Source organism: Balaenoptera ricei, chromosome 3 (assembly GCF_028023285.1).
Source record: "Balaenoptera ricei isolate mBalRic1 chromosome 3, mBalRic1.hap2, whole genome shotgun sequence".
In the NCBI taxonomy this organism is placed as follows: domain Eukaryota; kingdom Metazoa; phylum Chordata; class Mammalia; order Artiodactyla; family Balaenopteridae; genus Balaenoptera; species Balaenoptera ricei.
The window spans coordinates 56,188,998-56,206,749 of record NC_082641.1 but is presented as its reverse complement, the minus strand read 5'-3'; the positions used below and the strand labels follow the sequence as shown (position 1 = coordinate 56,206,749).

The following is a 17,752-nucleotide window of genomic DNA, read 5'->3' as shown; positions in this document are numbered from 1 at the left end:
TACATTGAAGTATACTTGATTTACAATGTTGTGTTTATTTCTACTGTACAGCAAAGTGATTCAGTTATACATATATACATATTCTTTTCCATTATGGTCTGTCACAATATACTGAATATAGTTCCCTGTGCTATACAGTAGGACCTTGTTGTTTATCCATTCTATATATAATAGCTTGCTTCTGCTAAACCCAAACTCCCACTCCATCCCTCCCCCATCCCCTCCCCCCCAAAATTTTTAATATGAACTTGAATGCCTTTGGGCAGGGAGTGGGTGGAATGAGTGGGGGGGTGGGGTGGAGGGATAGTCTCGAGGTAACTGATTACAGTACCCACCACCCCTTATTGCTTACTCCTCTTTAACGCATCTCCTTTACCTGCCCGACCCCCAAAATGTATTCGAGTTTTCAATCCTTGCATAGTTTCTTATTTCTATCTTAAAATCTCCTCCATCCCAAGTTTATAAAAGTCACCTAGAATGTATTTTGGTATATGATGTGAGGGTAATGAATCCAAGCCTTACATACTGGATGACTAATTAGATCTGTGTCATTTATGAATTATACTACCATTTGTCCATAATATCGTTCAAATATTCTTCCAAAACATCATTTGGAATTTTCAACTTTCTGCTGCGGTAATAGTTCAGTGAGCAGTCTTTTTTTTTTTTTATTGGAGTGTAGTTGCTTTACAATGTTGTGTTAGTTTCTGCTGTACAGCAAAGTGAATCAGCTATACGTTTACGTATATCCCCTCTTTTTTGGATTTCCTTCCCATTTAGGTCACCACAGAGCATTGAGTAGAGTTCCCTGTGCCATACAGTAGGTTCTCATTAGTTATCTATTTTATACACAGTAGTGTATATATGTCAATCCCAATCAGTGAGCATTCTTGTACACAAATCACTGACACATCTCTGATCTCCTGACCCTAGACTCTGAAGGTAAGGTAAGGGTAAGGAACTAATTAATTTTGGCCTTCTCTTTTGTTTATTCACTATTCTACATGACAATACCAATATATATTATCCTAACTGGAAACTTGATCACTAGTCATTTGAATCCTTTATTTTATCATCGGCAAGTTCCAAGAGTCACCAAATATAGGTTTTTGGTATGAGAATTCCATATGCAGAAAGATTGGTTCCAGTTCATGAAGTTAAATTTTTCTTTCTTCTAAGATTTATTTTATAACCGTGTTAAGAAAAGTTCTACATCAGGGACTTCACAGCATGGCACCGTGGTTAAGAATCCGCCTGCCAGTGCAGGGGACACGGGTTCGAGCCCTGGTCTGGGAAGATCCCACAGGCCACAGAGCAACTAAGCTCGTGTGCCACAACTACTGAAGCCCGCGCTCTAGAGCCCGTGCTTAACAAGAGAAGCCACCGCACTGAGAAGCCTGCGCCTCGCAACGAAGACCCAGCGCAGCCAAAAATAAAATAAATAAATTTTTAAAATGTTCTACATCATTGTTGGTTAGATTACACAACAACAGTTTGCCTTGAAACCAGTATGCTGTTCTCAAGGTCATCAAAGACATTCTGTCCTTTTAGTTCTTCAGAGAAAAAAATGGTTTGACTTCTAATTTACTTCTTGCCATGTAAGATTTAAAAGCAAATACTTACACATCAATTTATTTGTGCAGCAATTAATCTGTGAAGCCATGATTTGCTGTTAACTTTAATCCAAACTGCCTGTTAGCATTTCACCATAACTTTAAAACTGCACCATGTGACAGTGGGAAGGTTACTTTAGGCAAAAGAGCTATTGCCAGGAAAGAGTTCTGTTTCTCTGAGCCTTTTTGAACTGCTGTCACTTTCCTCACCAATTGGATCAGATGCTAAGAAATGGCCCAACAGACCCTCTTTGGGGCCTCTCATATACCTGCCAGCTTCCTTTCCTGCTCACCTGGGGGCAGATAAGTGCTTTCTAAAAAATATTCTGGACTATCTACGTGACTTTCCAGCAAATTCTTTATAAAGCTGGGTAAGCTTCACCTCGGATATGGCCAGATCATCAAAATTTGAATTTTATGGAGGTCTACTTAATGAGATTCTTTCTTATGCAAGTGCAATTTATGCACTTGTGAATAACCTTCCTCTTTTTGAATCTGGTAGTCTAGCCTGCAGACAAAAGTGCCAGAGCTGGGTTGGGTTCCCACAATTCATTGATTTACCAGACTTTTCTGGCACCACTTACTCTGGATTGGCCTGGTAGGAGGAACAGAGATAACAACATGAAGACGCCTGGTCACAGGTGCTGCTAGCAGGGAAAACAGAATACGAAAATAAAGTGTTGTGTGTACAAGGCAGAACCATGAGGACTAGCCTGTAAGAGGATCCTGGGGCCTCAGAAAATGGAGCTGTTCCTGCAGCTGGGGGATTTACACATTCAGCCATGTGTATGGGGGACCTGCCAGGTGCCAGGCACGGTACTCAGATTGGCAACCCCCCATGATCATAAAGTTAAATTTAATGTTTACGTAAGTGCCTTCAAATCTGATGAAACGGTTTCCTTTGGAAATCCTCTACATTATGCTTTGAGTGCTTTGTCTATCATATGGAATAACTGTAAAATACGTATAGTGATTCAAATCTGGATGTCACCATCAAGAAAAAAAGAACATGTTTTCTTCGAGGACAAAAATGCCATAGGTTCATTTTTGTTGAGGAACAAGGTAGGTGGAAATCTACTTATCTACTTCCTGATAAGTAGAAATACTTTTTCAACAAAGAACTTGCCATTTAAAATTCATTAAAGCGAATTCCTCCTTGAAATCATTATACTAAGTGAAAAAAGACACAAAAGGTCACATGTGATATGATTCCATTTATATGAAATATCCAGAGCAAGTAAATCTATAGAGATAGTGGTTGTGAAAGGAGGAGAGACTGTGGAGTGACTTATAATGGATACAAGGTTTCTTTTGGGGGCGATGAAAATGTTCTGGAATTAGATAGTGGTGGTAGCTGCACAATCTTGTGACCATACCAAAACCCACTAAATTGCATGCTTTAAAATGATGAATTTTATGGTATGTAAATTCTATCTAAAAAATAAATAAATAAAAAGAAACCTGGTTCCAAATTGTTTAAATTTCTGTATCATATGCCACTGTGAGAATTATGATTGAACAAATCTAAGTGAGCTTTTAAAAAATACATCTAAAAAAAAAAAATTAAAAAAAAAAATACATCTATTTCTGGTATCTACAGAAGCCAAGGGAAGCCATCAAAGTTCCCTGGGTGACCTTTAAAAAAAAGAAAAAATTACAATAGGTACTTGGAAGCCATTTAGCAACCCTAAATGTTTAATAAAGAATACTGGAAAAGTAGAGGGTAAGCTCGTACTAAGAACTAAAAGCCTGCTTGACCCATGTAAAGACAAACATGAAAAAACGAGCAAACAAAAAGCACATTCTTAAACAGAATACAACAATTCATCTCATGTTTTTAAATTCAAAAAGTTACTAAAGGGCTTCCCTGGTGGTGCAGTGGTTAAGAATCTGCCTGCCAATGCAAGGGACACGGGTTTGAGCCCTGGTCTGGGAAGATCCCAAATGCCGCGGAGCGGCTGAGCCCGTGCACCACAACTACTGAGCCTGAGCTCTAGAGCCTGCGAGCCACAGCTACTGAAGCGCACGTGCCTAGAGCCCGTGCTCCGCAGCACGAGAAGCCACCGCAATGAGAAGCCCTCGCACAGCAACAAAGACCCAACGCAGCCATAAATAAACAAACAAATACATAAATTAAAAAAAAATTACTAGAGAAGATTTGGGATAAGAGATATTAAACTAAATGCCAAGGTTGGGAAATGTTACAGAGATGCTGGATTCCAGGCATTTGTGTAAACGCTCTGTGCCTCAGTTTCCCATCTTTAAATGAGAAAATAGCCCCTAATTCATAGGGTTGTGAAAATAAAATTAAAATAAGTATATAAAACTCTTAAAAGCACTTTTTAAAAATGGTAGCTATATTATTATTGGTTACCAAGGGACTGCTTTTTATTTTACTGCTTGCTTACCCATATTTTCTAAGTGACCTGCAACGAACGCTATTTTCCTAAGAGGATTTACTATTTAAAACAAACAAAAAAAAAAACTCTGGTCGAGTCACTCTAGGAACAGACGAAAAAGTGAAATCAAAGAATTGAGAGGATACGGAGAAGAAACACCAATGCGGCCGACAGGGGTAGGCGGCGCCCGCGGGCGGAGAGCGCGGAGACTCCTCCCCGCCGGCCGGCGGCCCTCGGGCCGCCATGCTCTTCCGCTTCCGGAGGCCGGGCGGCGGAAGTCGTCACTCGCCGAGGGACCTAGCCCACGCTGCGTACCCGGCAGCAGGTTAGCCATGGCGATGGGTGGCGGCGGCGGCGGCAGCAGCAGCGGCGTCCCAGAGCTGGAAGACTCGGTGCTGTTCCGGCGCGGCACAGGCCAGGTGAGGTCGCAGCCGGCACTCTCCCCGACCAGCCCCCCGCGCTCTTTCCCCGGCCAGTCGGCTCAGTGCGGGGCGGTGGGTCCGCATGTTTCTACATGTTTGCCCACTTGGGAGCCTCAGCCGCAAGCTCGTTCCTCGCCCAGTTTGAGCTCCCTAATGACTTTGAGCCTAGGCCCTGTTGCTACTAGATTGTGCCTTGGTCTTCCACCTCTCTCTCCGACTGCGAGGTGTGCGGGGGCAGGCCAGGGCGAAGCAGGGAAACCAGTTAGGAGTCTCTTGGAATAATCCCGCTGTTAGCAGTGGACAGCAGGTTACTTGGACAGCAGGTTACTTGGCTTCTGGATATATTTTGAAATCAGAGGCAACAGGTTGTGCACGGGTATACGATAATACAGGCTTGAGAGAGGAAAGTCAGTACTCCAGGATTGCTCTGAACAGCTGAAAAGATGAAGTTGCCTTTTACTGACATGAGGAAGACTGCAAGTAAGGCAGGTTTATAAGGGGGTAAGATTAGAACTCATTCTTGGCTGAAATGTGATTGGAGCGAGTTCGAGAGTCGGAGAGGAGAAACTCAAGGCAACATATGTGAGCAAATATTTCAAGTTTTATTGTGGGTACTGGAAGATAGAGAAATTGACCAATGGATGGAGAAGTAAGTGAGATAAAGAGGATTCTTAATTGTGTTTTTGTTTTTAAGTTGGGAGGAATGTTTCAGCATGTTTCTGGGCTGATAGGAAAGATCCAGTAAGGACGGTATAATTGACGTTGCAGGAAGGAAGAGAATTGCACGAGCAACATTCTAGCGTAGTAAGAAGAAATGGATTTAGTCTTTGTTAGAAATATTGACAGTTCATGTGGTGACAGTTATATGGGTACAGATTTGTGTGGATGGGCAGATATAGTGACAGGAGATTATGAAAATTCTGTTTTGATTGTTGCTGTTCTCTCAGTAAAAGAAGCAAGGTCATCAGCCTGCTAGTGAGGAGGGGGTAGGAGGCAGGTGTCGGAGGTTAGAGAAGAGAGAAGGTAGGAAGTAAACCTCTAGGAGAGTGGATGAGTGTTGCGTTAGGGAAATGTAGTGGAAATGTTGCTAGGCAACATTAAAGGCCTACTTCAGATTTGTGGTTATGAGTTTAAAGGAGACTAGATAGGACTTCCCTGGTGGCGCAGTGGTTAAGAATCCGCTGCCAATTCAGGGGACAAGGGTTCGAGCCCTGGTCCGGGAAGATTCCCACACGCCGCGGAGCAACTAAGCCTGTGCTCCACAACTGCTGAGCCTGCACGCCTAGAGCCTGTGCTCTGCAACAAGAGAAGCCACCGCAATGAGAAGCCCTCGCACCACAACGAAGAGTAGCCCCTGCTCGCCACAACTAGAGAAATCCCGTGCACAACAACGAAGACCCAATGCAGACAGAAATAAATAAATAAATACATTTATTTTTTAAAAAAGAGAGACTAGGCAGCATGATAGTATTTTTCGCTAGCTAAATTCAAATTCAGGTGTGTGAAGGCAGACACAAAGTAAATGAATAGGTGAAATTAATAGGGTTGTAGTTTTACCTGGTATGAAGTGAGAAGGGGGCGGTACAGGGAGTTGTCTTAATGACCGATGGTGGAATTAAAGCTGGCTAAGAAAGGAAGTGAGGACATTACCATGGTGAGAAACAGTTTAAAAAGTTGAGGATCACTGTTTTACCAGTCCCAGTGAAGTGGAATGATTGTCATCATCAACCTACTGGAAGGAATAAGTTGCAGAGCCTAGAAGGTGGTAGTTGGAGAGTAGGATTCTTGCAGTTGAGTTTATGGAGAGATTATAATTAATGGTTATAATAAAGACCATAGAAGTGAGTAGCTGAGATTGGGTACTATAAAAGGTCATGGGTAGCGAAGCGTTTAAAGACGTAGTAAGGGTAGGGTATTGGAAGGATCACGTACATGGTTTTTTTTTTTTAAATTATCTCTTAATTTATTTGGTTTATTTTTGAGTAATACTTTTTTATCGTTATTTATTTAATTATTTTTTTGCCTGCGTTGGGTCTTTGTTGCTGTGCACGGGCTTTCTCTAGTTGCGACGAGTGGGGGCTACTCTTCGTTGTGGTGCGAGGGCGTCTCATTGTGGTGGCTTCTCTTGTTGCGGAGCACAGGCTGTAGGTGCGCGGGCTTCAGTAGTTGTGGTGCACAGCCTCAGTAGTTGTGGCTCACGGGCTCTAGAACTCAGGCTCAGTTGTTGTGGTGCATGGGCTTAGTTGCTCCACGACATGTAGGATCTTCCCACACCAGGGCTTGAACTCATGTACCCTGCGTTAGCAGGCGGATTCTTAAGCACTGCGCCACCAGGGAAGTCCCTGTACATGGGTTTTTAAATAACCAAAAATTATGACAGGATTAGTGTTGGAGGGAGTACTGTGATATAAACCTCAAGGAATGAGGAAGAGTGACCCAGGAAGATACAGATGATTGCAATGAGGAGGGATAGTGGACAGTGGAGTTTGGTGACAGGATTTTCAAACCTGGGAGTTTTTAGGGAGGAAGAATAATCTGGAAGTGGAAGTGAGGAACAAGGAAGATTCCTTCCCCATCTCTGGTACAGTAATTTGAGGGATATGGAGAAGAAAACATTTCATTTTGAAATGCCTGCAAGGAAGGAGGTGGGCTTCTTTTGGTGTCTGAGAAACAGATATAAAGGCAGTCCTGATGGTCTGTTCTCTTTGCTATTGCTGTGTAACAAATCACCCAAAACTTAGTGGCTTGAAACAGTAATCATTTTTTATTCTCTCTCATAGTTTCTGTGGGTCAGGAATTTGTGAAGGCCTTGGTGGGCAGTTCTCCTTCAGACATTTCGTGTAGTTGCATCCACATAGGAATCGGAGCTACAGTAGCTGGGGACTGAGCTGCTAGGGATTGACAGGTCATCTCTTTTCTTCACGTTGTCTCAGGTTCTCCACGTGGTCCCAGTGTGTGGGATGGTTCAATTTCCTTACACCCCTTTGTAATCCTTCCCTTTCGTCCCTCCTCATCTCCTGTCCCCAGACAACTGCCAATCCACTTTCTGCCACCATTGGTTAGTCTGCATTTTCTAGAATTTTACAAATATGGAATCTTTTTTATCTGGCTTCTTTTACTCAGCATAGTTATTTTGAGTTTCATCCATTTTCTTGTGTATATCAGTCATTCATTTCTTTTCATTGCTGTAGGATTCTGTTGCACGAATATACTACAATTTGTTTATCCATTCACTTGTTCATGAACATTTGGGTTGCTTGCAGTTTGGGGCTGTTACAAATAGAACCACCATGAGTATTAGTGCAGAAGACTTTGTATGGGCATATGCTTTCATTTCTCTTTGGCAAACACCTAGGTCATGGAGTAGATATATTTTAATTTTTCTTATTTTTCTTTTTTTCCCATGCCTTGTGGGATCTTAGTTCCCTGACCAGAGAGTGAACCCAGGCCCACGGCAGTGAGAGTGCAGAGTCCTAACCACTGGACCACCAGGGAACTCCCTATTTTAATTCTATTGGTTTTTTTTTTAAGTTGAATTTTATTGTTTTTATTTATTTTTATCTATTTATTTATTTTTGGCTGCGTTGGGTCTCTGTTGCTGTGCACGGGCTTTTTGTAGTTGTGGTGAGCGGGGGCTACTCTTCATTGTGGTGCGCGGGCTTCTCATTGCGGTGGCTTCCTTTGTTGCGGAGCACAGGCTCTAGGTGCGTGGGCTTCAGCAGTTGCAGCATGCAGGCTCAGTAGTTGTGGCACACGGGCCCTAGAGTGTGCGGGCTTCAGTAGTTGCGGTGGCATGTGGGCTCAGTAGTTGTGGCTTGTGGGCTCTAGAGGGCAGGCTCAGTAGTTGTGGCGCACGGGCTTAGTTGCTCTGAGGCATGTGGGATCTTCCTGGACCAGGGATTGAACCCCTGTCCCCTGCATTCACAGGCACATTCTTAACCACTGCACCACCAGGGAAGTCCACTATTTTGATTCTTTAAGAAGCTGCCAAACTTTTCTTCCAAGTGATTGTACCATTTTACGTTTCAACCAGCAATGTATGAAAAGTTCCATTTGTTCCACATCCTTGCTAACACTTGGTATGGTCAGTCTTGTTAATTTTAGACATTCTAATGTGTAGTGGTGTCTTGTTGTTGTGGTTTTAATTAGCATTTCCCTAATGACTGATGATGTTGATTGTCATTTCATGTGCTTATTTGCCATCCATGTATCTTCTTAGGCAAAGTGTCTGTTCAAATCTTTTGCCTATTTTTAAATTGAATTATTTTATTTTTTGCTGAGATTTGAGAGTTTTTTTGTGTATGCTAGATACAAAACCTTTATCAGATAGGTAATTTGCAAATATTTTCTACCAGTTTGTGAGTTCATTCATTTTTTCATTCTCTTAACAGTATCTTTTTGGGAATTCCCTGGCAGTCCAGTGGGTAGGACTCCACCCTCTCACTGCCAAGGGCCCGGGTTCAATCCCTGGTTGGGCAGCTGAGATCCCACAAGCCGTGCAGTGCAGCCAAAAAAAAAATAAAAACACAACAACTTAGTCTTGAAGGACAGCTAGGGTGAATATAAAGTCCTTGGCTCATACTTTTTTCCCATAAATTTCTATGAGGAAGTCTAATACTAACTAGTTTTCTGTATTTTGTAAATGACTTGATCTTTTTGCTTAGAGGCTCTGAGAATTCTTTTTAGAGACTTTTGTTTATTTATTTGTTTAGCTTTTATTCTTCAGGGACTCCATTTATACATATGTTAAATATTCTTTGCCAGTCCCCACTTCACTTATTTTCTTTTTCTTTTTTTTTTTTTCATGTCTTTTCCTTGGTACCCATTAGATTTTCAATCAAATGTATTCTTCTTTGGGTACCTTGCAGTCAGTATTACTTTTTCTTCCATTTCGTTCTTGATTTTGTTTAACTCCTCATTTGACTGTTTCCCTTTTGCCTTCTTTTCTCATCTGAGTTTTTAGAAATTTTGATTCAAGGTGTTTTCTTTCCATATTGCGAATGCTAGTTTAAGACAATTTAATTTCAGATGGTTATTGTATTTTCTTCTGTTTGTGATTGTCAGTTGAGAAGTTTTATCACCTAAAATGTTTCATCTCATAATAGCTTTGTATGGATGTCTTTGTTTGCTGTTCGTTTTGAAATGTCTTATAACAGTTGTAATGTGATGAGTTTGGGTTCCTATGTATTTGTATCCTACTTTTAAGAGTGCCCACTTCTATTGATACAGTGGAGTACACTTTCCTTTATTAGTAGTACCTTTTCCATTTGCAGAATTGATATATCTTCTGCTTTAAGAAACGTCTCCCATTCCAAGGGGCAGCATAACCTTGAACAAGTCAATTACCTGTTTGTGATTACTTTCCTTATCTGCAAAATGACTTAATGATTTTTAAGTACTTTTTATCATATAGCAAGATTAACAGTTTTATATCAGAACATATTTCTCTATGTATAATGGAGATTAACAAGAAAATGACAAAAATTCACTTTACAACTAAATGAGTTTTATAGCAAACTTCTTCGGAGCTCATTGATTGACTAATATTGTACAAAATCCAACATACTAATTGATGGTGTTTTATAACCTGTCTTCCCATCACCAACATTACGTATCCAAACTTACCTTCAACTACTCTATAGTGTAAGAATGAGTCTGGTTGGACTTGTTGCTTCACTGATCTGTCAAATACAATTTGTTTTATTTTTATTTTTAATTGTGGTAAAAAAAAAACCCATAAAATTTATCATCTTAACCACTTTTAAGTGTACACTTCAGTAGTGTTAAGTATATTCACACTGTTGTGCAGTACATCTCCAGAACTTTTTAATCTTGCAAAACTGAAACTCTACCCATTGAACAGTTCCTTATTTCCTGCTCTCCCACAGCCCCTGGTAACTGCCATTCTACTTTGTTTCTGTGAATTTGACTACCTAGGAGCCTCATATGAGTGGAATCATACAGTCAGTGTGTTTATTTTTGCTTACGTGCTCTTTTGGCTCATGGTTGTCCTTGGAGTGCTTTCTATTTTTTTTTCTATCTATCCAGATCCTTTTAGTTTTTATTTCCTAGCCTGATTCCTCCATGATCATCCACCATACATTCCTTTCCCTTTTTTTTTCCTTTTTTTATTGAGGTATAATTGACATATAACAGTATATTAATTTTAGTTGTACGACATAATGATTTGCAATTTATACATATTGCAAAATGATCACAATAAGTCTAGTTAATATCTGCCACCATACATAGTTATAATATTTTTTTCCTTGTGTTGAGAATTTTATGTCTTTGCAACTTTCAAATATGCAGTACAGTGTTACTAACTATAGGCACCGTGTTGCACATTACATCCCCGTGACTTATTTACTTGATAACTGGAAGTTGGTACTTTTTGACCCCCTTTGCCTGTTTCAGTCCCCTCCCCCATCCCCTCCACCCCCACCTCTGGAAACCACCAATCTTTTCTTTGTATTTATGAGGTTGGGTTTTTTTTTTGTTTGTTCTGTTTTTTTGTTTTTAAATTCCACAAATAAGTAAGATCACATGGTATTCGTCTGTCTTACTTACTTCACTTAGTGTAATGACCTCAGGATCCGTTCATGTTGTCTCAAATGACAAGATTTCTTTTTTATGGCTGAATAATATTCTATTGTATATGAACAGTTATCCCCTGCTTTTTAAAAGTTTGCTTTATACCACCTCACTTTTATAAAAGACCTACATTAGTAACTATTTTCACTAACTGAAATCCAAAGAGGATTTTTGCTTTTATGGAAAAAAAAAAAAAAGGTGAAAAGCAAAAATAACATTCAGTGTTTTGTTTTGCAGCAAGCCATTATAGAGGCAGCAGGCAACCCAAGCAGTGAGAGTGGCACCACCAAGCTCCTTCCCCAGGAGCTACACTCAACATCTCAGCATCAAGCCACCATAGCTTTGAACTGTGCCTGTGAGCATCTGTACTTTATCCTGATTTATTTTGTTTATCCATTAGCAAGTTGTGTTCTAACATAATTGATTCTTTGCTTTACTCCATTTCCATTTACAAAAGCTTTCATAGGAAAACTACTTTCATATAGTGGGGGAAACCTGTGTACATTTTCTTTTTTAAAGATTTATTTATTATTTATTTATTTATTTAATTTATTTTCAGCTGTGTAGGGTCTTAGTTGTGGCACGCAGGATCTTCGTTGAGGCATGCAGCATCTTTCGTTGCAGCACACAGGCTTCTCTCTAGTTGTGGCATGCGGCTTTCTCTTCTCTAGTTGTGGCGCATGGGCTTAGTTGCCCCGGCATGTGGGATCTTAGTTCCCTGACCAGGGATTGAACGCACGTCCCCTGCATTGTAAGGCAGATTCTTTACCACTGGACGACCAGGGAAGTCCCTGTACACATTTTCTTTATCCATTCACCCATTGTTGGACACTTAGGTTGTTTCCATATCTTGTCTGTTGTAAAATTTTTAATTTTTGGGGGAACGTTCATACTATTTTCCATAGTGGCTGCACCAGTTTACATTCCTACCAACAGTGTACTAGTGTCCCTTTTCTCTACATCCTCATCAACACTTGTTATTGTCTTTTTTTCTTCTTTTTTTTTTAGTAAATTTATTTATTTATTTTTGGCTGCGTTGGATCTTCGTTGCTGTGCAAGGGTTTTCTCCAGTTGCGGCAAGCAGGGGCTACTGTTTCGTTGTGGTGTGCAGGCTTCTCATTGTGGTGGCCTCTCTTGTTGTGGAGCTCAGGCTCTAGGCGCGCGGGCTTCAGTAGTTGTGGCACACAGGCTCAGTAGCTGTGGCTCGTGGGCTCTAGAGCGCAGGCTCAGTAGTTGTGGCACATAGGCTTAGCTGCTCCGCGGCATGTGGGATCTTCCCAGACCAGGGCTCAAACCCGTGTCCCCTGCATTGGCAGGCGGATTCTTAACCACTGCGCCACCAGGGAAGCCCAGTTATTGTCTTTTTGATAATAGCCATTCTAACAGGTGTGAGGTGATATATCACTGTGGTTTTAATTTGCATTTCCCTAATGATTGGTGATGTTGAGCATCTTTTCACTTACCTGTTAGCCGTCTTTATGTCTTCTTTGGAAAAATGTCTATTCAGATCTTCTGCCCTTTTTTTTTTAATAAATTTATTTTATTTTTTTTATTTTTGGCTGCGTGGGGTCTTCTTTGCTGCACGTGGGCTTTCTCTAGTTGTGGCGAGCGGGGGCTACTGTTCGTTGTGGTGCACGTGCTTCTCATTCTGGTGGTTTCTCTTGTTGCGGAGCACGGGCTCTAGGTGCACTGTCTTCAGTATTTGTGGCACGTGGGCTTCAGTAGTTATGGTGCACAGGCTTAGTTGCTCCACAGCATGTGGAATCTTCTGGACCAGGGATTGAACCGTGTCCCTAGCATCGGCAGGCAGATTCTTAACCACTGTGTCACCAGGGAAGTCCCTTTTGCCTATTTTTAGTTGAATTGTTTGGGGTTTTGCTCTTGAGTTGCATGAGTTCTTTACATATCTTGGATATTAACCCCTTATCAGATAAGTGATTTGCAAATATTTTCTCCCATTGAGTTGGTTGCCTTTTCATTTTGTTGATTTTTTTTTTTTTTTTTTTTTTTTTTTTTTTTTTTTTGCTATGCAGAAGCTTTTAAGTTTGGTGTATTCCCACTTGTTAGTTTTTGCTTCTGTTGCTTTTGCTTTGGTGTCAAATCCAAAAACATCATTGCCAAGACTGATATCGAGGAGCTTACTGCCTATGTTTTCTTCTAGGAGTTTTATGATTTTAGGCCTTACATTTAAGTTTTTAATCCATTTTTAGTTAATTCTTTTCTTAAAAATTTATTTTATTGAAATATAATTGGTTTACAATGTTGTTAATTTATACTGTACAACAAAGTGATTCAGTTATACATATATATATACATTCTTTTTCATATTCTTTTCCATTATGTTTTATCACAGGATATTGAATAGTTTCCTGTCCTTTACAGTAGCATTTTGAGTTAATTCTTATATGTGGTATATGGCAATGGTCCAGTTTCATTCTTTTGCATGTGGCTCTCCAGGTTTTTTTTTGCATCATTTATTGAAGAGACTGTCTTTTCCCCATTATATATTCTTGGCTCTTTTGTCATATATTAATTGACCATATATGTGTGGCTTTATTTCTGGGCACTCTATTCTGTACGACTGATTTGTCTGTCTTTATACCAGTACCATACTGTTTTGATTACTGTGGCTTTGTAATATAGTTTGAAATCAGGGAGCATGGTGCCTCCAGCTTTGTTGTTCTTTCTCAAGATTGCTTTGGCTATTTGGGGTCTTTTGTGGTTCCATACAAATTTTGGGATTTTGCTAGGGGTTGCATTGAATCTGTAGGTTGCTTTAGGTAGTATGGACATTTTAACAATGTTAATATTTCCAATCCATGAGTACAGAATATCCTTCCATTTATTTCTATTTTCTTCAGTTACTTTAATAATATCTTATAGTTATCAGTGTACAAGTCTTTCTTTTCCTTGGTTAGGTTTATTCCTAGGCATTTTATTCTTTTTGATGCAGTTGTAAATGAGATTGTATTAATTTCTCTTTCTGATACTTTGTTTTCATGGTATAGAAATTCAACACGTTTTTATGTATTGATTTTGTGTCCTGCAACTTTACAAATTTGTTTATTCTAACAGTGTTTTGGTGGGGTCTTTAAGGCTTTCTATGTATAATATCACGTTATCTGCAAATAGTGACATTTTTATTTCTTCCTTTACAAATTGGATGCCTTTTATTTATTTCTCTTGCCTAATTGCTCTGGCTAGGATTTCTAATGCTTTGTTGAATAAAAGTGGTAAGAGTGGACATCCTTGTCTTGTGCCTGATGTTAGAGGAAAAGCTTTCAGCTTTTCATCATTTAGGATGATGTTAGCTGTGAGTTTGTCATGTATATAGCCTTTATGATGTTGAGGTATGTTACCTCTATACCCACTTTGTTGAGAGTTTTTATCATAAATGGATGTTGAATTTTGTCAGATGCTTTTTCTGCATCTATTGAGATGATCATATGATTTTCATCCTTCTTTTTGTTAATGTGATGTATCACATAGATTAATTTGTGAATGTTGAACCGTCCTTGCATCCCTGTGATAAATCCCACTTGATCATGGTATAAGATTCTTTTAAATGTGTTGTTGAATTCGGATTGCTAATATTTTGTTGAGGATTTTTACATCTGTGTTAATCAGGGATGTTGGCCTGTGGTTTTCTTTTTTTGTGGTGTCCTTGTTTGGTTTTGATATTAGGGTAATGTTGGCCTCATGAAATGAGTTTGAAAGTGTTCCTTCCTCTTCTATTTTTTTTGGAAAGGTTTGAGAAGGATTAGTATTAATTCTTATTTGAATGTTTGAAAGAATTGACCTGTGAAGCTATCTGGTCTTGAACTTTTGTTTCAATTAATAATCAAAAGCCTCTAACAATCTTCTTACTAGTAATTGGTCTATTGAGATTTTCTGTTTCTTCGTGATTCACTCTTGGTAGGGTGTATGTTTCTTTGAATTTTGTCCATTTCTTCTAGGTTGTCAGATTTGTTGGCATATAATTGTTCATAGTACAGTCAGCCTTTCATATCCTAAGGTTACACATTTGAACATTCAGCCGACTTCAGATCAATCATATTTGGGTAAAAAAAATTTCCAGAAAGTTCCAAAAAACAAAACTTGAATTTGCTGTATGCCAGCAACTATTTACATAACATTTATGTTATATTAGGTATTACTAACAATAAAGTATGCAGGATTGTACGCAAATACTATGCCATTTTATATAAAGGACTTGAGCAAGCATCAATTTTGGTATCCATGGTGGGTCCTGGAACCAGTACCCTGCGGATATTGAGGGATGACTGTAGTTACTTAAGATCCTTTGTATTTCTGTGGTATCAGTTGTAATGTCTCCACTTCCATTTCCGATTATATTTATTTGAATCCTATGTTTTTTTCTTTGTGAGTCCATCTAGAGGTTTGTCAATTTTATCTTTTTAAAGAACCTCCTGTTAGTTTCATTGACCTTTTCTGTTGTCTTTTAGTTTCTGTTTCATTTATTTTCACTCTGATCTTTGTTAATTCCTTCCTTTTACCAACTTTGAGTTTCATTGGGTTCCTCTTTTTCTAATACTTAGGTGAAACTTAGGTTGTTTGAGACTTTTTCTTCTTTCTTTCTTTCTTTCTTTTTGGCTGCGTTGGGTCTTCGTAGCTGCACGCAGACTTTCTCTAGCTGCGACGAGCGGGGGCTACTCTTCGTTGTGCGCGGGCTTCTCATTGCGGTGGCTTCTCTTTTTGTGGAGCACGGGCTCTAGGCGCACGGGCTTCAGTAGTTGTGGCACGTGGGCTCAGTATTTGGTGGCTCGAGGGCTCCAGAGCACAGGCTCAGTAGTTGTGGCACACGGGCTTAGTTGCTCCACGGCATGTGGGATCTTCCCGGACCAGGGCTCGAACCCGTTGGAAGGCGGATTCTTAACCACTGTGCCTCCAGGGAAGTCCTCTTGTTTCTTTTTTTTTTTTTTTTTTTTTTTATTTATTTATTTTTTTTATGTCTGAAACATTTATATTAACATATTTCCATACATATTTCCATACAAATACAAATATGATTTTTAGAAATTTCATGTAATGTCTGAAACATTTATATTAACATATTTCCATACATATTTCCATACAAATACAAATATAAGATTTTTAGAAATTTCATGTAATGTCTGAAACATTTATATTAACATGTTTCCATACAAATAACCCAATGAAAGTTTAGTATTAGTTGTTTTGTTTGTTTTTTTATACTGCAGGTTCTTATTAGGCATCAGTTTTATACACATCAGTGTATACATGTCAATCCCAATCTTGTCCTCTTGTTTCTTGATATTGGCATTTATTACTATGAACTTGCTGCTTAGAACTACTTTTGCTAAGTTTGGTACGTTATGTTTCTATTTTCATTTGTATCAAGGTATTTTTTGATTTCTCTTTTGATTCCTTCTTTAACCTATTGGTTGTTCAGTAGCATGTTGTTTAATCTCCACGTATTTGTGAATTTTCCAGTTTTTTTCTTATAATTGGTTTCTGCTTTCATACACTGTGGTCAGACAAATGCTTGATATGATTTCCATTTTCTTAAATTTATTAAGACTTGTGTCCTGACATATGATCTATCCTGGAGAATGTTCTTTCGCACTTGAGAAGAATGTGTATTTCTGTTGCTCTGTATATATCCATTAAGTTAATCTGATTGACATATCTTTCAAGGCAGATGGTTCCTTATTGATTTTTTATCTGAATGATATATCCGTTGCTGGGGTGTTAAAGTTCCCTACCGTTATTGTATTGTCTGTCTCTCCCTTTAGGTCTGTTAATATTTGCCTTATATATTTAGGGGCACCTGTGTTGGGTGCATAAATATTGCTGAATGTTGTATCCTTTTCATGGATTGACACCTTTATTATTATGTAGTGCTCTTCTTTATCTTTTATTTCAGTCTTTGTTTTAAAGTCTACTTGTCTTACGAGTATTGCTACCCCAGCCTTCTTTTCATTTCCATTTGCATGGAACATCTTTTTCCATCTCTTCACTTTGAGTCTGTGTGTGTTCTTACATCTGAAGTGAGTCTCCTGTAGGCAGCATATAGGTGAGTTTTGTTTTTTTATCCATTCAACCAGTCTGTGTCTTTTGATTGGAGAATTTAAATTTAGTCCATTTACATTTTAAGTAATTATTGATAGGTGTGTACTTATTGCCATTTTGTTAAATTTCTTCTGGAGGTTTTGTAGTTCTTCTGTTTCCTTCTTTCCTCTCTCTTCATTTGTGGTTTGATCATTTTCTCTAATGGTATGCTTAGATATTTTTCTCTTTATCTTTTGTGTATTTCCTATAGATTTTTGCCTTGTGGTTACCATGAGTCTTACATATAAAAACTTATATTTATTACCATCTATTTTAAGTTGATAATAAGTTAAATTTGAACTCATTCTAAAGCTCTACATTTTTACTCCCCTTCACATTTTGTCTTTGATGTCACATTTTACATTAAGCTCCTTTCTGGGAGGTGCAGTGAGCTTGAGCCAGGCAGAGAGAGAGTGCAGATGTTGCATACAGGAGCCTCTGAGCATCTCTGTAGATCCCTAGCTATGCACCAAACTAGAAGCCTCCTCCTCAAGACTAATTTCCTTTACAAGCAAATAGGCCTTTTTCACAGAAAGAATGGGGTGTGTTTCAGTCTGCTGTCTGTGCAGTTTCCTGGGGGTGGTAGCCCGCCAAGGACTGTCTCTTTGATTGTTAACAGTCCCACGGGACC

The 17,752-nt window shown here is 39.2% G+C and overlaps 1 protein-coding gene across 4 annotated transcripts in view; it reads left to right on the top strand.

Annotated features, from left to right (window-relative positions):
- The first annotated feature begins 4,299 nt into the window (after window positions 1–4,299).
- LOC132363651 (survival motor neuron protein) overlaps window positions 4,300–17,752 on the top strand; it is a 43,920-nt gene continuing 30,467 nt past the window's right edge. For all 4 annotated transcript variants that reach the window (XM_059919338.1, XM_059919339.1, XM_059919336.1 and 1 more), the window contains exon 1: window positions 4,300–4,431. In XM_059919338.1, the coding sequence (XP_059775321.1) occupies window positions 4,345–4,431 (87 nt within the window). In that variant the 5' untranslated portion in view covers window positions 4,300–4,344. The remainder of the gene's footprint in view (window positions 4,432–17,752) is intronic.